This window comes from Heliconius melpomene, chromosome 12 (assembly GCF_056956725.1).
Source record: "Heliconius melpomene rosina isolate 202511_hmr_F chromosome 12, ASM5695672v1, whole genome shotgun sequence".
NCBI classification, from domain to species: domain Eukaryota; kingdom Metazoa; phylum Arthropoda; class Insecta; order Lepidoptera; family Nymphalidae; genus Heliconius; species Heliconius melpomene.
In genome coordinates, this window is record NC_140400.1 from 9,465,302 (window position 1) to 9,489,528 (window position 24,227).

Here is a 24,227-nt window from a genome sequence, read left to right on the forward strand (position 1 = left end):
AATATCGAATTATGTTAGTATTTATGTAATTTTCCTTTTCAACGGTACCCGTTGCTAACTAATAAAATGTTCGAGTTTATTTAATTAATTAAAAATAGATATCGAGAAAAGTACCCTTTATTTCATTGTCTCAATTTTGGTTCTGTCATTTAGTGATGGATTTCTCCTACACAAAATGCGAAATGCGGCGTGGAAAGGTCAATCTTGATCAGAGTACACACGTGCCCACAACTATAGCACTTAACTATAGGTCTTACACTAAAAGTAAGGAACTGAATAAAACTAATTGCTTAAATTAAAAATTTATTTTCACAGAAAAATATGCACAGCATCGTATAAAGACATCACTACGTAAAAAAATCCACACTCCTATATACAATGTAAACGTCAAAATATTACTTACGTGTGTTTATTTTTTTAATGGTTCTTTAATCATTTTTATGTGCGAATGGGCTTCACTAATTAGTTTCAAAATTAAAATAAGAGGTTAATATTATAATCAAATAAGTTAATTTCTATATTGTTTGTATTGACATACGCACGTGCCGTATTAAGATTAGAATTATTACGAAACTTTATTGCCATATAAAAATATGTATGTATGTGGCATTAATCACTAGTTACTAAAAAACTAAATATTTAGTGCTGGAGGTAGTGTCTTAACACTACCTAATATAAAAAATATATTAGTATGTCAAATGTTCACATGTAAGAATATTTTGACTTTTAGAGTAAAACGTATCCTAAATTAAACGTACTAACGTTTAAACATTGAAACGCTTAGAAACTACATCAGTCATTCGCACCTTGAGGATCATTCGTGTTAGGCACATTCAAAACAAAAAAATGTGCATTTTAATTCATTTAGTTATGTATTACAAATTCAAATAATATGCTATTATAATATTTGATAATTGTTTTTAGAAAAAACCAAATGAATAAAATGTTTTTAATTTATGTAGTAATTGTTAAATGACTTATTAAAATTATTATTCCTATAACCAAACCTAGATGAATTTTCTATAATACCTACATTTAAAGACTTTCATTAAAAAAAATTAAAAACAGATATTGTTATCACTTCGTTATGTCACGATCGTTAAAAGAATCACCATTTTGTTAACTTTTTCTATGAGGCAAATATTAGAATTCAAACCAACCCTTTAGACATACATACGTGATATGTAACTGTTGTTTTTATTTAAAAAATAGTAGCGATTTTTTAAATAAAAACTTTTAAATATAATATTGAATGAGTAATAAGTTTAAGCATAGGAAGATATAATCAATCATTTATATAGCTTCAAAATTTAATAGTCTATAATTATAAATTAAACATGAGAAAAATAAAATAATAAAAATAAATTAATAACAAAAATATATATATTGAAATTAAACCAACTGGGATATATTAGAAATGTATAGAAATAAAAAAATCTAAATATTAAACATAATATGTTTACATATTATAAATTTACAATTGATAATTTATGAAAGATAAACATTTTAATAGAATTGCGTAATAACTCTGACATGAAGAATTTCTAAAGAAGTTTAGCAAAACAATATTTACGTTCCTTCCATCCTTTTAGTCAGAATCATTACGCCACATTATAGACACTGTTTGATACAAAGACTAATATGTACAGAGAAAACTTGATTATCCGGCCCTTTAGGTAATTAAAACTATGGATTCGCGATTATCCGGATTCTGGACAGATATATAGAGGAGTTAGATATATATTAGAGTTATAAAAAGCAATGGAACTATAGAACAGTAGTAAAAAATGTATATAACTACAGATATACACAAATAATCATTAATGCTTCATAAAGTGTACATACTTTTAATATACAGTAATGTGTACCTTTTTCTCATACATTCCATAACCAGAATATTCGTTTATCCGAATGCCTAACAACAACAATTAGTCCGGTTAATCGAGTTTCAACTGTAACATTCTGATATATAAAAGATTTTATGTTTTGTTTAAGAGAAACTTATTATAATATTAACATATTATAACAAACCAAAGTTATATATATTTAGTAAGTTAAACCCTATTTAAATTTATATGTACAGAATTACTTCAATCAAAATTTTATATTACAATGCAATTTGATAATTGAATAATGTGCATAATCACATAGAAATTCAAGATTTATTAATTATTATTGAAATTTGTGCTTATATTCAAATATTATGAAACTTGAACTAAATTGGCATAACCAAAATTGATTACAATAAAAAAAAACATTTTCAAGACGTTTTGACTGAAAAGAAAATGTTTTTATTTTTATTTTAAATAATCTTGTTTAGAGCAATTTTTTTATTATAAACTTGAAGTATTAAAACTCCAATAATCATATTATGTAATTAAAAACCGCATAAAAACAAAACAAAGCCCCGATAATAATATAAAAAAAATATTTACACGAATAATCGAATAATAGATTTCGACGTGTAAAAATATCGATATGTCTATTCGCTACATTACTACAACACTACTTACACACTTTTAAATAGGTATTATTATGGCAACTAAAAAGGCAGGTAATGTATAAAAAGTTTGAAAATTAATAATTTTTGTATGAAAAAGGTATACTAAATGGATGGATGAATTCCAAATGGGAGGGAAAGGGGGTAATATTAAGTGTAAAACTGTCTAAAAATATACGTATATATAATACATTGCACTTTGAACGCTAAATTGAAGGATTGTTTTATATTAGTTTTTAATATTCCAATGTTCAGTGACAGATCCGAAAAGGTTCTTTTATAAAGTAGATTTTTGCTATATTAATGTGCGTTTCATAATGTAAAGATTAGATTATAATTTTTTGTATACTTATTTCTATTTATTAAGTATCTTTACTTCAAAATTCTATGTATATACAGACGGTTTAATTTTATTTTATCTTCAATAGTTTAGACAATCCGTTCCTCACATTCTCTCGTTACCATAGCGAGTAAAAGAAAATATTAATAAATATTTCATTCCCCCGAGTGGAGATCCAATCCGTAACTATTCGCGTTTACAGTCACACTCTTATCCCCTGTACCACGACGGTTTAAAGTTATAAGTGCAATATATATGTATACAATTTCAATAGATCTTATGTGATATTTTATTAATCAGTCTAATTTTACACTTATGTTGTCTACTTATTGCCCGATATTTAAAATCGATTTTACTAGAATCGAGTGACGATATGATAATATCAGAATCGATTATAAATAACTAAAAAACGACATTTGACTAAAGATTTAAGTGTACTGACAAAATTAAAAATTCTATTGTATACACTTAATATTAATGTAATACTTAATTTTTAGATTTACAAACATACCTTATATAACAACAGGGTAGAGAGTAAAAAGGAAACGCTTTAAAATTTATTTTCCTTTTTTTATATTCATCGACAAATTTTAAAAACAACTAATAAAAAGTAATAGAATATTTTCTTAACCTTATAGTTTGATTTATGTTTTTATGCAAAATAATTAAATGTTTACCCAAAAGACGGAATTTCTAGGACTAAGAGCCATTCCTAATATGAAATTATCAATTTTTTAAGCTTAATATATAATTATTATAAGCATTTCCTTTTTAAATTTGCTCTATTATTACATTATCTAGAGTCTAGACATGAGAAAAATCTATTTGGAACACCAATTCAACTTTTAGGTCCCAATATTTTCGAACACTCGAGTGTGTATCTTTTAGAAAAATCAATTTAATACTGTGAAGGAAACTTTATTAATAACATACTAAATAACTAAAAATAAATTATGTGCTATTATTAAAATAATAATATATTTTGTTATCTCAAGATTTATTTATTTAATCAACCGATTGTATTATGACCATTTAAGATAATTCAATTAATTCTGGAATTTTAATTTAGATTCTTCAAATAAATGTATAAGAAACAGCATCATCATGCTTACATACAATGTATTATAATGAATACTTATTGTGATATTGCAAATTTTTTGTTATTATATTAAAGAATTTAGTATTTTTTATTATGTACGATTTTAAAACAATTGGCCGATTCATAAATAAGAATTGAGATAATTATCGTTTTAACTTTGTTAAATGAAATGGCACAGCTAATAAACGTTAGTACTGATAAAAAAATATACACAGGTTAAATTCGTTGCAAGGCAAGTAAGACCTAGATCTAATCTAGATGTTAGAAATAAAACAAGTGAGAGAAAATAAATAGCCTTAATTAACTTATTGATATGTTGTCTCCGATTTATTCGAGTTTTTTTTACAAACATATTTTATAAACAATCGGAAATAACCAAGTTTACTTTGAAGTTTTTTTTAAAACGATCAATATTATCGAAAGTTTCTACATTATTCTTGCTATCGTATCGTTAAAACCATCTGAAATCACAATAGACTTTCATGTCATTATGAATGGCATTAAAAAAAACGGATATACCGTTTATCTTTTTATAAAAAAAAAAGTCTTGTTCCAAATTATTTGCTTAGATAATAATAAAGAAATTAAAATCGTAATGATGTATACAATATACAAGTAGATGAAGAATCTAGAATATTTTAGATTTTCAATTTCTATAATGACAGATCATACAATATTAAATTTACGTTAAAAGATTTCTTATAACTGTCAGTATATTTAACGACTACACGATATAATTGTTTTGTTGGCAGTTTCACATTTTATTGTATATGTTTCATATCATTTAAATTAAAAATGAATAATTACATTACTATTCACATATGCTCTTTCGCTTATTTACTTATTACTGACTGCTAAAAAATAAAGATACACAATAGGCAAGTATTGCTTTAAATGTGGCAAGTGAAATAATTAACGAGATTGTTACGTTTTTATTATTACAACTGTTAATTGAACCGGTTATGTAATTTTGCGGTAATCATAAGTATTCATTGTATTCAAATTTATGTTAAAGTAAATGTTTTTTTATAAAATAACATAATTTATTGAAAATTACAGATAATTCAAAATTTGAAACGAATTAAATTATTATTAATTGAATACTTTATAAAACTATTACACAATAAATTATAGTTTTTCATATCTTCTACTTGATTTATTCTATTACACTATGTTCTGTGGGTTGACAATGAAATATCGACCTTACCTTAGTACATATATGAGTTATTTTAGTACAAACTTCGTCCCCATTGGGAACGATCAGTCATCAGTTGGACGTGTCGTCTGAAGCTATGAGGCCTTGAGAGTAAGTTGTTTGTATGCTTTCACATACAAATTTGTATTGACTCTGTGGAGGAAGAATAAGTTTGGTTAAAATTTGTATTTTTTTATATTTTAACACTTCACACACACGCTTCACACTGTATCCCGCATAAAAGGTAGCCAGAAGGAACTTGGTGTCACTACGCAAGAGCGAGACAGACTGAAATAACCCATTAGTAAAAGTGAGACAGCAATACTGAGAGCAATATAAGACATTAATTCTGCACAAGTGCACACATATTATGTACCCATAGACATTAGACACGCGCACTAACATTCATTTACGAATCATCAGGCGTACGCTGACAATATACTACAGCGAAACACACGAACTTACGCGTGCACACACATACACTCACACAGTACTTACAGCGTTCTGTATGCACATGGGGCGCTGCGTTCGCATGGCGCGCACCAGGTCCAGCGGGTAGAGCGGTTGGCGGCGCGCGAGCAGCTCCAGCGCGGTCTCGGCCAGTATAAGCGCGCCGGTTCGGCCTACGCCCGCCGAGCAGTGCACTATCATAGGAGGTGCAAGAATGCGCTCCTCCTCCGTTATTTCTTCTACTACTGTTGGAATTACTAGAAATAATTGTATTTTTGAAATTTCACACTTCAATTAGCATTGTAAAATCTAATGTTATCTAGAATCACGTTATATTCTTAGTGGGGTAGTCAGAGAGAACGGAGCGCCAAACGCTACGGTCTCTGCATACCTCTTTCGCATCGTCTTACCATCTAAGCTAATCAAATTGACAGCTAAAAAAGCCTGAACAGCCCATTTGTGGACTTTTGATTCCATACAAAAGCACGACGACTGAATCTCACTGAAAGAGTTACTGAATACGCTATCCTTGAGCTTATTTAAAAACATGAAGATAAAATCAAGTAACCAGTTTTAAATAAGCTTACTACGTTTAATAAATTTAAAGAAAAAGACAATACATACCAGCTCGATGGTTTCTAAGCTCAGAACATAATCGTGTGAAAGCTATAAAAGCAGCAGAATCTTCTGGAACACCGTGGTCTGGCCACGCCGTGTACTGTAACTGAGTTACGTTGCGAGACGCGCCACTTGTTGATTCCTGTTACAATATAGATACATTCATTACAAAAAAATTATAAATGAGAGATATATGATATTGAATATTTTATAAAGAACAACATAATATAAAGACTATCAATGTGATGGAGGATGGAATGAGGAATCAATGGGCCATATGGGCCATTAATTTACCGTTATTATTAATATATTATATGTATATTATTAATATATTATTAATATAAGTCCCGGTAAGACGACAACCGCGGTGATCAGTTCCTCTACTCAACACTCAACAAAATTGTTAAAAAAATTGGGGATTGAATGTCATAACTAAAAACAACAACCTACCTTAATACACATCTCCCGTCTAACATAGTGTCCCATATTCTGCTCGCTAATGGTCATCACTGTCATATTAGTTGCGGGCTTAAGTACCGCGCCCACTTTAGCCCAATATTGGTGGCATTTTGCACGACCTCTTTCGGCTAACACTGTTAGCATTACTACTAGACTACTGTCAGACTCCCATACCATTTGCCAGAAGTCACCAATTGTTGATGGTAAGGGACCTGGAATTTATATTTTTATATAGCACTAGCTTTTAATTGCAGTTTTACCCCTATGGTCAAATGGAAATAAATCAATGTTCTGTACACAAGACACATTGTAATTTCCCAAAGTAACCCTTTTAAAGGTACAGTGGGTTTCATTGTAAGGATTAACGTGATATAATGTAGCCTACAGCGTATACAAATAATTTTATAATTGGAGCCAGCAGTTCCTGAGATTAGCGTTAAAGCAAACAAGCCCTTCAACTTTATAATAATTCTATATTTATATAACATAAAATAAGGAAGTTAACAATTCAAAGATAAAGTCTAATGTATGTACAAGTATGTGTTCTTGTTTCGAAGTAAAAATAGTTTAGATCATCAGAGCGATTGGTTGTGATCGAGATAATCTTTTTTTAAATTAGTAATACAGTCTCCTATCGCTGTATAGTGTAATAAATTGATAATTTTATTTTTGGTTTTTCGGATATTAAAAAAATAAAATCAAAAACCATATTTTTTTTTATACATTAAGTTACATTAAACAAATAATTTATATCCATATACACGACAAAACCACCACTTTTCATGGAGATTTAACTAATAATTACTACATCAAATATATCATTAAAAATTTACCTTGTGTAGCAATATATGTAAGTACTAGATCAGAATTAGGTATTTCCATGTTAATATACGACGCGTTTATATAATCACCACTGGGACCATCCTTAAGTACAACTCGCGTAGAGTCATCTGAAATATAATAACTTAATTATTTTCACATTAGCTTTAACCTGTGAAAGGAGCCTACCCGCTGCCCTCTAAAAAATTAACTATCAACACTAAAACAATTTTGAAATATAAACCAGTAGTTCCTAGGATCAGCTCGTTTAACCAATAAAACTAATATTTTAAGCTTTTTTCCCGAGCAGGAGGAACCTGGATATTTCATTCTTCCATTTCCGCCCAATTTTTGAGATATTGCGTGTTGTGAGAACTCAGAGCCGCGCTTTTTCTCGTTACATCGGCAAGAAAATAAAAATAATTCATTATCCCAAATAAGAAAATATACTTACAAGGAGCTATATCCCTATATCTATTCTTAGCAATGTTCTGTGGTAATTTGGACACAGCCGAACTTTCTTCAGGTAGTCTTCTTAATAAGGTTTCGTACTGTTTCAATGCGTTTCCACTCGCAAGTCCGTCGCCTAGTAAAAGCATGGATTGTTCTAGAAGGTCACCCTCGAATTGACTAGAGCCTAGCGGTACGAAGCATACTGCTGGCTCTTCAGGCCCGGTTTCTTCTGGTTCGTATACCGCTAAAACGGAAATTTTGATTTTTTATTATATTTTCAACTTATTTCTTATTTTTTCGTGTTACATACACGTTTTTACATGTTGAGTTTAACTATAACTATAACTAACGTGGACCATAACTTACCATTAGGTTTAACTAATAACGTCAATACACCTTTAGTATTTCTTATCATTTGTACAACTTGCTCATGCGTCATTTCATCCACATCTTTACCGTTTATGGACATCACCTAAAACATTTTTTAAATTAAAGAATATATAATATTATATATTCTATACATGACTTCTCATTATATGTATTTCTGTTATCAATAATTGACTTTAATATCGGCATTATTGTTATTATTTATTTATTATTAAAATTTATTTATTTAATATAATTTACTCAAACTTAAATTTGAATTAATTTGCTAAAATTTCTACCCACGCTATTCCGCGACCTGAGACGCCTTTTTTTACGCACCGTACGCACGCACGCATGAATCTATCAACCAACTTCACAGTTGTCATGTGTTTTTAGTGTTTGAGACTTAGTTAATTATCATTTGGCGATTGAAATTTACAAATTATCAAAATGTTTCAAATACTATTACGTTCCATGTTTAAATAGGAAAAACCTCCCTCGACATAACACACCCTTCTAAATGTTTCAATAACTTCAGTAAAATAAATACAAAATTCAACACTATCCCTACCTGATCACCCTCCTGCAAGTGTACCCTTGTCCTAGGCGCAACCCTAGACACTAGTACCGGGGTACCATTACCCCCACCCCGTACATTAAACCCAAATCTGCCATCCGGTCCTGCGGACAAACGGACAGACACTGTCCCGTGGAATTCTGTATCCACATTCCTATCCGCTGTTGTATCCGAGTCTGATTCGTCTACGTATGAGAGAGGGACACGGAGTGCTCTTTCTAGGAAGCCGCCATCGCTACTGTAAGAAGAATTGAAAAATTGCTATAATTAACTGCATATGAATTAATTTTAATAATAAAATGTGTTAGATACGACCATGAATGGTTCTATAGATGAGGAATATATATTAAGCCATTGGGCTACTATAATTTTTACTATAAAAAATTAAATAAAATCTTAAGTTAATAATTCAACTAACTCATCGTTCTCCTGCGGCGCGTCCCCCCATGCCTCTATGGGCGGCGGCTCGCTGTGTGCGGTGACGCGGGCGCCACGCGCCGCGCTTGGGGGCGGCGCGGGGGATTCGCACGACTGGTCGCGGGCGCGGGAAGAGCTGCGTCTGCGGGGACGAATATAAGATAACGAATGATCATTTTATCGTAACGGGACTTGAACTCATGACCTGTGCATTCTTGTTAAGCTTATGAAACTGAATATAAATATTTGAGAACATTATATTATAAAGAATGTAAGCGCCGTGAAGACAAATCCAACGACAATTTATAAAATTCACTGGTTTAACTTAAGAGCTACAAAAGAACAAAGGAACGGCTATTCATACTTACACACTAAAAACAGTCCTGTTTTTGGGCTTCGAAAAACCGTATTCTTACTTATTTAACCAAGATTCCAAAATTAAGTCTTTATAACAAAAAACAAACTAAACAAACAAAACAAAAAAAAACCTACCTTACGAAACTCCGCTTACTCGATCTACATTTCCTTGCATCTTCCAACACCTGAGTTTCAGTCCTCACTACAGTGGGCGCAGTGACACCAGTAACGCCTGCTAGAGCCCCCAAAGCCCCTAAAAGGGGTCTTCGTCGAGGAGCCCTGAGGCGGAAGAACCCGTGGCGTTCAACACTGCAACGCCACAGTGCTTTAGCCGCGCGCGCTGAGCGCATATTGAATCCTAATACTGTGTCGTAGGATTCTGACTGTAATAGAATTTTTACTATTAGTAATGCAAATACTATAATAGCACTGCCTATCTGAATCCTCCCTGGGATATTATATATAATAAACTAGCGGCCCGCTCGCGGTTTCACCCGCGTGAACTATGTTATTAATAATTTCTGTCTCCATGGCTACGTCCTAGTGACGTCTATGCAAAATTTGAGACTCCTAGCATTTAGTAACGAATGACAAAGACAAATGTCATTAGTAACTAAGTTTCATACAAATTTTCAACCCCCAAAATAACCCCTTAGAAGTCGAATATTACAAATTCCCGTCTTAGTGAGCACCTACGTCCTATAAGTAACTCCTATGCAAAATTTCAGATTCCTAGCACTTGTAGTTTCTGAGATTTCGTGATGAGTGAGTGACCTTTCGATTTTATATATATAGATTAAGTATAATCCTAACTGTTTCTTTTTTATAATTATAATTAAGCTTTCATTTTGACATGTTGCCTAGATCAGTGATGCCATGTGATGTTGACAAACACATGGGTTCTTTTTTTTTATATAAGGATTTTTTACCCTTTTCTATGGAATTAGTTAAGGGGTGTGCAACATTGAGTGGAAGGTCATCAACACCCAAGGGCGTATTTTGTTTAACTTTCTGCAATTGAAGTCAATTGACATTAAACTAATTTGTATCTTTAAAATATATTTTTTTCTATTATCTGAATATTAAAAAATATATATTTACCGGTTCACGTTTAAGCTGTATAAAAAACTGCTTCTTCTTGAAGGAAATTTTGACAATTTTACTCCAAGAGAATGTGTTCACTCTTATGTTATTTTGAAAGACCACTATACCTATTGACGTGACGCCAATGAATATGTCTTTACCGTTGTAATCCTGGAAGAAATAGCGTAAGATACATATATTAAATTATTAGCTTTAAGTTGTATCCCGCATATAGTAGGTACGCAGATGGAATGTGTTTATTAAGACCATTTGTTGCAAAAGTGCAGCACTGTAATATGTCATTCAGCTTCCAGAATTCGGCAGACAACGGACAACGGAGTGTCTTAACATTAAGTTCCTCTGCCTACCCTTCTGGCTGCGGGATATAGCGTGTAATTAAATTTAACAAATGTAAAATTATAAAATTATATTTTTATTAATTTAAACGGGTACCTTAGCTGGATGCGATTCAACACCATAGCAATCCAATCTCTTGGCGTGTTCTAGAAAGTTCGCTTCGGCGTCAGCCGGCGCTTGGCCCTTATGCAACTTGTGTAGTTCACGTATTTTCCGCTCGTCCTCCGCACATTGTTTTGGTAAAAGACATAAGTCCGATAAATAGTTGGTCTGATGTTCTGTTGCATTGTAATCTCCTATTTCAGCTGAAAAGGAATGTATAGAGGAATAATGGAAAAAAATGGTGGTATTATTTATCTGAATAAAATATAGCTTCACGCTGTTTCCCACATTTCGCAGGGTAGGCAGAGGTAATGTAATTGATAAAAGATAAGTAAATAAATAAGATGTGGTTCAACGACGCGGTGTGAGGGTCGTTAGTTATTTTAATGTATATCTCAATATAGTTTCCTGTGACTTCATAAATGTTGTATGTTAAATATTCTGATAAATTATAAGACAGCATATGCATATACAAGGACTATGTAAGTTATATTTATTGTTATTGAAATAATTTTCCTTGAATATATATGGCATATATAGATAACTTTATAGTTATAAATTTCCTGCGTATTTATTTAGTTTTTTTTTTTATTTAAAAGGACACCTTTTTCACCTCAACAATAATGCTATTTATACATCCTTCAATGTGCCATTATCCTATTTCACAATTAATTGAAAATTGTCAAGCAATTTGTAATTTATACTTAAGACACAAAATAAATAAATAAGAACTAAATTAAATTTTATTATTAAAATTAAGTTGCTCTTCTAAACTTACCCTGAACAGTAAATGAAGCTAATAGCAATGCAGTATTCTTAGGAGAGGTCATTCTTCCGTCAAACAATAATTTTCTCAATTGTAAACATAAGAGATATTTTGTAAATTCCTCTGCTAACCTACAAGGTTCAGGAGGATAGAAACGAACTGCAAGCCAGAATTGTGCGTTTACACCTACTTGTTTTTTCACAGTTTTGCCACCATCAAGCCAACGCTGGAAAAATTCATATTATTGTATGCATTAATAATAATTAAACATTTTACAAATTGTATAAAAAAATAGTAGCCTACAACTTGGATACTTTACATTCACATCTCTCGGACTATATCAAATTTTTATTCACTTTCTAAAGTAATTTTGCCTAATTATGTCTGACAACACTCAATAAATAGGCTAACATTGTAGCTCAATAATTATAAAAACAATGTAACAAGAAATAGTTTATTACTTACATATTATGTTTATATTATAAATAATATCAAATATTTAAAATAAACACAAAAAAAAATATTTCTAATAAATAAATGTAAGAAGGTGTAATAATAAAATAACTGTTTAACATAATAAAAAAAGTATAAAATGGGCATATGCAATTAAAACATTTATAAACAACGTACAAAACACTGTCTTACCTTTCCCTACAAGCCAAAGTGTGTAAGAAATTAATTAAAAGATAGCAGAAGTATTAAAGTAATAATAATACAATTTAAACTCAAGAAGCATGATTCAGAAAGGATGACTTAAAAGTTAATGCATTCCCTCAGTAGGGTCAATTGATTGTGAGTCATGCCATGCATTACTGATAAGAAGTGATAACATTGTGTTTTCTAACAACAGGTGTGAAATTGTGTGTAAACATTACTTAAAGGTAATTACTATATATAAGTTTATATGTAAACTTATAATCGTAACTCAAGTATGGAGTAATATATTATAGTAGTTGTATGTCAATAATGAAAGATTTTAAAATATAATGTATCATTATCGGGTAATTTTTTTTTAAAGTTATATAGTGATATAGTATGTTAAAATATTTACCGTTATCTCTGTATTGGTTGCATTAGGTATTGTTCCATTTTCAGTAAATTGTAAACCAAAATAATCTTTCTCAACTAATTCCAGATGTTGAAACACATGCTCCAGTAGTACACTTCCTTTGGCTTTTTTCTGCAATTATTTTTTTATTTCTTGTAAATAAATTACTTATATTAATTACAGAATAAATTAGCGATATTAACTTAATTACAATTATCAAAATTAAGTCTACAAGTTCCTTTAGTTTCTAATTGTTATAACCTCAGCCAAGATATTAATTTTTAATTGAATACTTTAAGTATTGCATTAATAGGCATTTTTTGTGAGGCTATGAATAATTGAGATTATTTACATATATAAGCTCACCTCGATTTGGAACGAGTGCTGGGTATCGTCCAAAAACACAACAGTGACATTGAAGATGTTGAGCTTACGTTCTCGCGCCAGCTCTGACGCGCGAACATTATAGGTACCACTGGAACTACTGAAGGCACGACGCGAAACACTCTCAATCATTTCATCGACTCACTACCGGATTCCTATCAGATAAATCAACACTCCAACACAAATATCGCACGGAGAACAACTTAATTACGCATTCTAGTAACCTATAACCTCGTGAATCATTGTTCTTACTATGTCCACTCCATATGAAGTAAGTATTCCTCGTATGATTGTTATTGACGTAATGTAAACGCAAATTATTACGTATAAGTACTCAAGTTTTTTGTGTATTTGTTATTATTATACTTTAATTGGATTCTCTTCAATTAGAATTCGTTGAGATGGTTTAATGGTAGATAGTTTTATTGAGCCAGTTCAAGAACTTGATATTTTCTTGATAAAAGGATAAATGTACGAGTTTCCTTCCTAGAATTACAAATGATGATCACTTCTAGTTCCACTTGACGTTTAATCCCATCTCGCCATATTTGATGTTAGATATCTGACAGTGACGTTTATAATGCACCGACAAAGCGTTTCGTTACTGCTTCTATAATAAAGATTTGAAGCATTGCTATTTTAATAATAAATTATTTTTTAACATCACGTAATTTTCGCAAGTATATGCGAGGATAAGAGTAAGTTAACACTCTATTGGTACGAATAGACTACGACAGAAATTTTAAAAATAAACAGTTTAGGTATACTGACTTAGGTATACTGCTTTTAAAAATAAGCAGTTTAGGTATAGTGAATGTATTGTGTATAGATCGTATTCTATTCGTACCATTAGAGAGTCTAGTGTAAAGACACTTGGCTCTTATTATTTTATACTATTTTTATAGCCTTTGCCTCGACACTAGAGTGAAGAAATAAAAAGAAAATTGTCATTTTTTCAAGTGGGAAACGAATTCACAACCGTCGGGTTGTAGTTACATTCTTATGCCACTACGTTACTACGGACTCTTCTGAGATATAAGTACATATGTATTTCATAATAAATATTCAATTGAATTTTAACTGATTTGATTTATGTGATTTGTGTGGTTGTCTTATCAATTCAGTAATATTACTAAATATTACTGAATTGCATTACTGACTGCTTGTTTATTATCAGCTTCGCGCTATATTCCGTATATATTAGGGTAGGCAGAGGAAAGCTTAGAGTTAAGACACTCCGCTCCCCACTTTTCGCCGATTTCTGAAGGCATTGCATGTTGAGTGGCAGAACTCAACGCTGCGCTGAGCGAAGAAATAAAACTATTAAATATTTCATTTCCTCGCATGGGAATCGAACCCACAACTTGTCGCGTTTACAGTCACACACTTGTGCCTCTGCACTACGGCTTCCTCAATGTAATATTGAAATAGCATAATAACAAAACAGTTTCAAGATAAACATGAGGGTTCTGAATAAAACAATCATTCAAACAGTTATCTGCCTTTAATCTGCTTCTCATCATATTCCAGCAGCCATAGTCATCCATTCGGTACCATTACAGGAAGAAAAATTAATACACTATTAGATACTGTTACAGTTTGGTTTGATTATGTGTTACAGATGAAGTAATGTGTAGTAGACTTTTAATAATTGTATTTTAAACTATTATTATTATAAATACATGCGGATCATGAAAACCAGAGTGCAACGCGATGTTGCCATGTAATAAAATTTATAATACCTTTATATTATGTAACGGACTAGCAGTTTATCGTTAAATTAATTATTTGTACTTAGCATTCTATGCTTCGATCTATTACACTAATGTTTGTTGGGAATCAGACGTTTCGTGTCTTACACAATATATCGATTTTAAAGCACGGTTACTATATGATGCTTAGAATCGATTGAATATCGGATATAATAAACGGACTGCCTATTGAAACACAGAATATGTATACTTATACTATGGTATCCATTTAGATCTAACGATTAAAAATTGAATTATTTCAACGAAATGTCTGATTCCTTTATAAGTACATTACGCGCAACATCGCGTCGCATATTTAAATCACTGTTTACCGTACTGTTCGTTGGGTGTGTAGTGTTGTGTTTAGTCGATAAAAAATTCCGTACTCGATAAATTTTGATTATGGCCAAACATTCCTTTTTTTTAAATACACATTTTTTGCAATTGTAATAATTTTTGAAAATATAAATTTTGATAATATTTTTTCTTTGTTCCTAAATATTAATCCAAATAGTTTTATTATCCTTAATATTGTATTTACAATTTTTCAACAGCCGAAAAATATGTTCAATTTTATAATATTATTTTTTAACGACTCTTGTTAAGTAGTAGGTAACAGTACAAATATTAATGATCACAAGTTGGTTTTCATTGGTCATTAACATACGTTAAATTACAACCTTATTACTATCGGTAATACAGTTAACAGTAGGTCTTTAACTGAGATTCTAGTTAAACTATTTACATCAATAGTTACTCTGATCAATATTATTAGGATAGAAAATTAACATCATTGTGCTTACATCTGTATGAATAAAATAAAAAAATAATCAGTCATTTCAATACAAAAACCTTTTACTCTATAGTTGGAACATCCTGAACGTTATTGAGAGTGATATAAAAACTAAAGTTAATAATTAATATAGTTATAATATTATGCATATTCTTTGAGTACCTCCTTTACTTAAAACATATATAATAATTTTATTTTTTTTGAAAATCTATATAAGTATATATTTCGAAATCTACTTTCCAAATGCGAGGCAATTTTTATAGTTTTTTTTGTAGACACTCAAAAAATATGCACTTAAATAAGAAGTGAACGCTTCAAGTTAGACCCGCTGTTACTTGTATTTTACAATATCAAATCGCATTTGAACAAACACGTATCGCAAACACGGAAATGAAGGCATACCTTTGAAAAATTATTTAATATTGCAACAAATATCCAACTCGAATACTTAGACAAAACCTTACAAAGCTAAACTTATAGTTCAGTTATAGTTACATAAAACTAATAATACATTTTAATAAAACTAAAATTACGAGAACAATATGTACAATTTACGACAATGCATATAATTATTCTATACATATCGCTTTTAAACCTATCTATAAACAGAAAATAAAACATAAAACAAATCAGTAGGCCACTAAGATTGACGACACATTTTAACTACTTCCAAATATTGTTATATCCTAAAACTATAAAGTGCAACATTCGCTATATAGAACGAAACAACTCAAGAGTATTTCAATAAATTAATGTATCTATAAACTACATTTCTTTATCGCCATGAGCTCAATTGTAAAATGTTGTACTTATTTACAAAATGCATTTTTTTAAACGATACGGCCTCTCTAAATTAAAAGTTGTTATAAGCTTTAGATCAGGTAGAATGTATTTATCGATATTCGTTATATCGATTTTTTTGCATCACTACAAAAAGGTTACTTTAGTGACAAGCACTCTTATGTTTGTTGATTTTGTACTAAACACCTATTTTATTCTACCATTTATATACCATTGTATAAGTAGCTACGTCGAGACGAATATATCAGTCGAAATGTTTTATTTTACATTAATATTTAAAAAAATCGTATTACTTCACTAATCTTGGCTGGAATCGTATTAAGATTCGAATAAGGCCAGAGTGATTTCAACTGAAAATACATCGTGTAGCGATCATTTGAGAAAAGACGAGAAATGTCTTTTTTTCAATATTGTTGGATAAAGGAGAAACCATATTAATATAAAATTATTATAAAAATCATAAGCCTAGTGTGATACCTAATGTTTGCTTCATTTTGACACACGTGTGTTGTTTTTTTATGGCCTCGATATTAATTTAAATACTTAATTTTACTGTGCAATAATCACAATAAATGCATTTTAACTAATTTCTACACACAATTAACGTTATTTATTTTTCTTTAGGAATAAGGTAGGTAGGTATATTTTGCCCCAAAAAGGTATGCACGTATACTAAATTTTTATTTTCCACTTTCAATAACGTTATTTCTCAAATACTATCTACTCTAGAAACAGATATTAAAGATTCCACAGTCCACACATTTAAATCTCTCATAAAATATAAATTCAATAATTTGTTAGACGTCCTTCTGTGTATATTCGACCTATTTTAATATCTTTTTCTAAAGTAGAAAATTTCAAAATATCGTTTAAAATACAATAATCGACTATATATTTCATAATATTCATCAACTCCATTAAAATTGTGCAATTACGTGTAATTTTGAAAAGGTTGATTGTTTACTTTCTTTTTTTATTTTATATGGTAATGTTATGACAACACACAAAATTGAATAAAATCGATTTGATCGATCCATTCGAATAGTAGCTCGATTTCAATTTTAATGTTACATAAAATAAAACTAGTTACTCGAGCTTAATAGACATATAAATTAGTAGTTTCTAATAACCGTTATTAATTTATTATTTTCAATATAACATTTTTAGGTGAAATGATGATTTATTATTTTTTATAAAATGAGGTTTTACGGTATCACACTTGGCAGTTAAAACGTAATCTAAACGAAAGTTTTAGACCATGCCTTTAGACATCATTCGCACGGTGTTCTTAAGCGCCTGTCGTTTGTTGCAGAACCATATTCTGATGACCTCCCGTTCGTAGCCTAGTTGGTGCGCGAGACCGGTTATTTCAGTGCCTGGAAAGATTTAATTAATAGTATTAAAACAATGCTACAATATATGACATTTTAATCGAATTAATAATTATGGTAATTTTTATTTGTTTGTGGTTGTAGATTCAACTACCATTTAGAGAAATTTAAAAAAAAGTTTCATCTTGTAAGCTATGGAACGCAGTTCCCTCTTTAATGTTATAGGATAGGTATTATATAAATTACATAAAAAACCCAGTGTTTCCAGACTTTCGTTCAATTTCGGAGACAAATAATATTGTGTGGGAGAACTTCTTGTATTCATCTTTATCGAGAATATAAAAATATAATCCTTCCCCCATGTAGGAATCGCGCCCACAACCAGATAATGGTCTATGTAACATGTTATTATCATTCTAAAACAAATCAAGACTGGGACCTGACAGTGGCCCCAGCCTTTTATATATAGTAAGTATTTTTTTTTAATATATTATATCCACATATTATATATTAATTAGATAGATTAGAAATCTATTGTCTTTTAATGAACTTTTCGTTTTATTACCAGAAAATTATTCCTTAATATTTTTAGGGGGAGGAAATTGCGAATTATTGTGAGGAAAAGGGTCTTCCCCTTTATCGTAGTAGGTATCTACTAATCAATACGAATGGAATAAAGAAGTAGACTTTAAGAAATTGCGATCATTTCTTATATTCGTAACATTAATATCTATTAATATTTATTCCTATAAATGTTCCGTAATAAGTAAATATAGAATGGAAATATATAATTAAAGACACTCCGCTTACCAGCCTCCGCCCAATTTTCAGGACATTGCGGGTTAAAAAAAAAAAACATTGCGGGTTGATTGGCGAAATTTAACGCCACCCTTTAACTCGTCACCAGAACGAGAAAATGAGAATATTTCATTCCCACGCGTGGGGCCCGAACTTACATTTGTCTCGTTCACGACAGCCTCTCTATACACCACATAGCATCCACTTTAGTAAATAATATACAGCATAGAACTATCATCAGATGGGAATTGAACCCCTTAAATATTTGATTTAACGGTATATTTTCTAATCACTAAGTCAAGACGACAGTCGGAAAGACAACTTTAGTACAGACATTTTAATAAATTTTCAATACATACCAGAAGGATGGGTATTTCTCTCAAAGTGCGCGTTAAGCAGTTCCAGGGCCTGAGGTGTGAACGATGTCCGCCGCTTACGCTTTTTACTCGGCTCCATGCCGATGAAATCCGTGAGATGGTTCTGTCCTGATGCATACCTAATAAACAAATTTAAACCTTAAAATCTTATTCATAATGTTTAATTTAGGTAGTAGTGTTCAGGGATCCTTGGCCTATAAAACCTAAATGCTAAAACTAGAATGTAATTTCGTTCATTCCCACCGTTAATTATCAAATGTTTAATATTATGTCGAACAAATACGCTACTAATAAATATTTTACTTATTTTTATTTCTATGTCATTTTCAATACAATTCCTAACTATGTATTACATGATATTTTATTATTTCAACGTTACAGTTAAAGTTGTATTTATTTTAAGTTAGTTATGTACTAGGCGAATTTATACGAAAATTATTAATTATTTATTTTAATTGCTTTTTTAAACAATGGGTATAAGAGCGAACAATGTTACGAATGAACGCAGCCTGCATACAGAAATATATTATGTTTATCATTTTTATTCAATAATATATACATAAGTATTTAAAAAGTATATTATATAAATATTTCACTTATATTCTTAAGCGAATCAAATATTAAATTAAATAACTTTATTAAATCATTTCTTCAAGTTGTATTTAATTTAATTTCTTCATAAATACATATTACACACATCGTGCATACGTGCATAGTGTATTGTCACTTTAAAATACAACAAGATATCGTATAATTACAATCATGCAGTACTAAAGTAGAGCAGACTTCATATGTTTTCAAGTTCATATTGAAAACCAAAATAAGCTGATGAACGTCAAATGAAATGAACCTTGCTCTGGTTTCATAATGCCAATGTCATTTGAATCCCCTTACATAAATGAATTTTTAGTGTTAAGAATACGTTTAGCATACACTTTAGTGTTGTCTGCATATGGGATGCTCTTCATATATGTAGAACCTATACGGACGATTGGTTTCATTACATCGAATCGATTTATTGACAGTTGAATAATTATTTGATGAATGTGAATTATAAAAAATAATCGATTATTCCCGATAAAATATCCCGTAGCCGATATATGTATAAATATTGTGAAAATTATCAAATAAAGTTGTTATTAATATCTAAGCCGATGAAACAAAACTAAGAAGGCTATATGAACGCATGAATAGTGAGGATCTTATGGATGACTCTCCACAGTTTTTGACATATCATCGAAAAAACAAACAAAATTTGTTTTACATTTATATTGCCAGTCGAAATATAGAAAACATTTTTAGTGCTGCAACTTTAAAAAATATATTTTTTGATTGAGAGGATATGAACAACAGAAAAGAAAAAAAAGCAACTATGCAAATAACCGAATGTATCGTTGGATGTACGGAATTGAATTCGAAAGAACTAATAAACGTCGTTTCAGGACAATTAAAAAGTTAACAGGGTGATTTGCCGGTTGTGATTAACGTAGACGAGGATATGTCTTTATAAATTCAAGGACCGTTAACGGAGCCGCTCGTTAAAAATTACCACCAAGAGGGTGATTGCAAATTCAACCATTTGCAATGTTAAAACCGTCCCGTTGCATCCAGATAATGCATTTTAATGATGCAGAATGTAAAATCGATAGATCCTAGTGGTCCTTCCAAGATATTAAGTGGTCTTCGGGGATTTAAGCGACACCTGGTTTTCTTATGAAATTTTAAATGTGATCGAGATGTGTTTACGTCGTGTGAATTCATCTATTATATTAAATTATAATGTTAGTTTCTTGAAAATCTTTCTTATAAATATATTTATATATTTCCAATACAGTATTAATGTAATTATCACGTTCAATAATTGCAGTTTTAAATGTATGTATGTCATTCGTACAATCACTTCACATGCGCTCGAATAAACAGGCAATATTGTAATTGAATTTTAAATAACGTGTTTCTAATTAATATTATAATTAATTATAAATTCTAAATTCCTGATATGCGTGAACATGAATTATGGAAAATATCAACTAGAAATAATTAGATTTTTATTAATTACGTTTAGTTGTAGTTATGTCGTGCTACATTATAAAAACAAGCATGATCTAAATAATATGCATATATGAAATTAAAATAAAGGTGTAAACATAAAATGTGCTACAGGCGATCAGGGCCGAAGTTAGAGATGATTTTGAAGGGTTGAAAAGTTGAATAACACTTTCACAAATTCTCCTCCCCAACAACGGCCATGAAGACGAAATACAAATATAAAGAAAAAGCAGCAAAACCTAACCAAAAGCTCAGTTAGTCCAGATTTGAGAAATATATTTGACGTTGCTAAGCGTTAAGGCCAAATGTGGTACACGGACACGATCTCAACACGCAACACGCACAAGTCACTCAAGTCTCAAACAATAGTTACCTCTCTTCGGCTTCCTTCATCCACCGTTCAAGCACCGGTTTGATTTTCTGCGCACTTTTTGGAGTTATATCCAATTTCTCAAATCTGTATCGAACATAAATTTTAATGTTAGAAAACTTGCACGTTCCTATAGTAGCGGTGAAGCGGTTACGCGAGCTCATCCCCGATCCCAAATAACAGGCGTAGTACATACAGGACATTGACATTGCGTTAACGTTTTAACGTACAAAAAAAAAACAATAGGCAATTTAGGCCGGAGGTAATCAGTTTGATTAATACCGTACGTGGTAACAATAAAATGAATTCAATTATAAGCGAGAGGTAACGTATGCCAATGCCCTGGCTTAGAATTGCGCAAAATGAATTAAAAAATAATATTAATAAAAATAAAACAAAGTAATGAAATAATACATCATGCGAGATAAGATGGAGAGTTTGAAATTACTAGTGACGTTACATACATTACAAAATAAATAACAAATTTGATAATTCTCACAACTATTATTTATGTCGAACGGACGCCAGTACAATCATTAGTAGCGCTCGTTTTAAAAATCAAAATGCGTTTTACAGTAATTACTCGTATGTAAATAGGGTGTACGTGTGAAAAGGAAAGGTAAGAACGCCAAAACCGGTAATTAGAAATAAATGTATGCGGCTTACATTCACGAGGTATCCACGGATCGCCGATCGAGATACCATTATATCGAGCAGCGTTGAAACTATGATTTAAAGACAATCTACCTACTGCCGTTGAGTGAGTCGAAGCGTGTGCTGATGCATATAAGAGGCAGCATCCTCGAAGATCGACTACTTAAGAAAATTAAAGTTAGTTCAAATATGAAAAGTTCTATAGTAGACGAGATATTCGAGAATGCTGAATGTAGGGATAAAGAAAACAAAACACATACATGTTTTGTTGTTGTGAAGACAGCTGAGCTGCTAGCATCTGCGAAGCCAGGGCACTGGGGACGGTAATAAATCATATGTTAGAGTATTCATTGAGAACTCCTCGGTAAACCAAGAAGCATCATCAGTAATTTAAACTAGAGCCGCACGCATGGTTTGTAATATCTATAGTAAAAAATAACCTAAAAGCAGTCATTTAGGAAATAATATTATACGCCTAAATAAGATAATTCAAAGGAAATCTCTAAATCTGGATGGTAGATGCGTTGACGCAGTCTCTCTGATATACAATTGTAATAACTTAGGCCATGCTTAATTCAATGTTTGTGGACAATGATCATGAACGTTGACCATACAAATATGAAAAGTTATTCGGCACAACGGTATTTTAAGACGCGATAACATATTTTTTTTTACCGTACCTATAAATAAACATTAAGATTTAGATTTCTTTTCGTTTTTTAGCTGAGTTATAAAAATCATCTAAATAATTTTTTTTATCTTATTTAACGTAATTATTTGTATAAAAGATAATATATTAATTTAATTCCCGCTTGAAGTGTAGCCAAGTTCTTTTGTTGGTGCCAAGCCGAGTGGCTCAACACTCATGAAGTACGTCAATAATGTTATAATAAACAGCTGTTTAAATAATAAATTCCTTTGTGATCGCGGCCGACTCGTCTAAGTGATGCACAAGGTGTATTCAGGAATAATAAATTTTAATTATAATGCAAATTAATTGAGTCCAGCATAATCAAAGGGGTAACAGTCGTAGCGCCGTCACAATAGCAAATTGGGGCGAAAGAAAAATTAATGAAAAATGAAATCACGACGGGACAAAGACAGGGGAATTCTACTCTTTTAATTACACGAAAAAAGTAATTACGGCAAGATAATTAATTAACTGGAACAGAAGTAACGATTAATGATTTTATTATACAGCCGAGGTCGGTGGGGGTCAACTCGAAATTTCCTTCGACTTGTCTACTGCCTTCATCGGACCGATCGTCGGTAAGGTTTTTCAATCATTTACTTTCAATTAAACGTTATTAGTGAATCGAATCCCGTGTAATGAAAACAAGACTGCCTTAAATACTTGATTTATTGATCTATATTTGGAATTATATATAAATATAACATTTATTGAAGCCTTTTTAGATTTTTTTGTATAATTAGACTTCAAAATTTTAATTAAAATGCTGATAAGAAGAATAACTTTCATTTTGTAATATATTAGTTAAGAAACAAGAATAAGAAACAGTTGATTTTTAGATTTCACAAATTAAAAATAAATTAAATTGTCCAGATGATAAATACGTATCGTGAAAACACCAATAAAAGCTACAAAATGCTTGAACACTGAAAATTAAAACTAAAATAAATGTAAAACATTTAATGTTATGATAATTTAGAACTACGAACATGACTTTTGACAGGAACATGAAATATTTAAACTATACAGATAACATATATTATTCTTTAAAACAAATGAGGTTATGTAAATCATTAGTTTATCTTCGAGGTACATATTTAAAAAAAGAACACGTCTTAAAAATCGTAGCGGAGCGAACGGAAGCCGTCCAAATTGTAATTAATTAAACGAATTGTAGGCAACGAAAGAAGTCATGCTGTTTTACAAATCACTTCAATTAACG

At 30.7% G+C, this 24,227-nt stretch overlaps 2 protein-coding genes across 11 annotated transcripts in view; both read right to left on the reverse strand.

Moving 5' to 3' along the window:
* Positions 1 to 290: 290 nt before the first annotated feature.
* Ptpmeg (protein tyrosine phosphatase Meg) lies at positions 291 to 13,940 on the reverse strand. Of its 3 annotated transcripts, none has more exons than XM_085194991.1 (15): positions 13,373 to 13,940; positions 13,010 to 13,138; positions 11,971 to 12,184; positions 11,187 to 11,395; positions 10,752 to 10,904; positions 9,786 to 10,033; positions 9,295 to 9,435; positions 8,871 to 9,114; positions 8,300 to 8,405; positions 7,935 to 8,177; positions 7,495 to 7,611; positions 6,653 to 6,873; positions 6,209 to 6,344; positions 5,633 to 5,829; positions 291 to 5,287 (listed from the first exon to the last, which is right to left on the reverse strand). In XM_085194991.1, exons 1-15 carry the CDS (start codon positions 13,520 to 13,522, stop codon positions 5,207 to 5,209), a joined length of 2,589 nt encoding a protein of 862 aa, XP_085051117.1. In that variant the 5' UTR covers positions 13,523 to 13,940; the 3' UTR covers positions 291 to 5,206. The 3 variants fall into 3 exon arrangements, with proteins under 3 accessions (XP_085051117.1, XP_085051116.1, XP_085051118.1); XM_085194990.1 differs by having other exon boundaries at positions 5,633 to 5,841; positions 13,373 to 13,939; XM_085194992.1 differs by lacking the exons at positions 13,010 to 13,138; positions 13,373 to 13,940 and adding an exon at positions 12,604 to 12,735 and having other exon boundaries at positions 5,633 to 5,841.
* Positions 13,941 to 14,875: 935 nt separating this feature from the next.
* The window catches only part of pdm3 (POU-domain protein pdm3), a 145,616-nt gene continuing 136,264 nt past the window's right edge, over positions 14,876 to 24,227 (reverse strand). For 5 of the 8 annotated variants that reach the window (XM_085194999.1, XM_085194997.1, XM_085194998.1 and 2 more), the window contains 4 exons: positions 22,575 to 22,628; positions 21,664 to 21,747; positions 19,224 to 19,360; positions 14,876 to 18,111 (listed from right to left, as the gene is read on the reverse strand). In XM_085194999.1, the coding sequence (XP_085051125.1) occupies positions 17,987 to 18,111; positions 19,224 to 19,360; positions 21,664 to 21,747; positions 22,575 to 22,628 (400 nt within the window). In that variant the 3' untranslated portion in view covers positions 14,876 to 17,986. The remainder of the gene's footprint in view (positions 18,112 to 19,223; positions 19,361 to 21,663; positions 21,748 to 22,574; positions 22,629 to 24,227) is intronic. The other 3 variants (XM_085195000.1, XM_085195002.1, XM_085195003.1) reach the window with 3 other exon arrangements.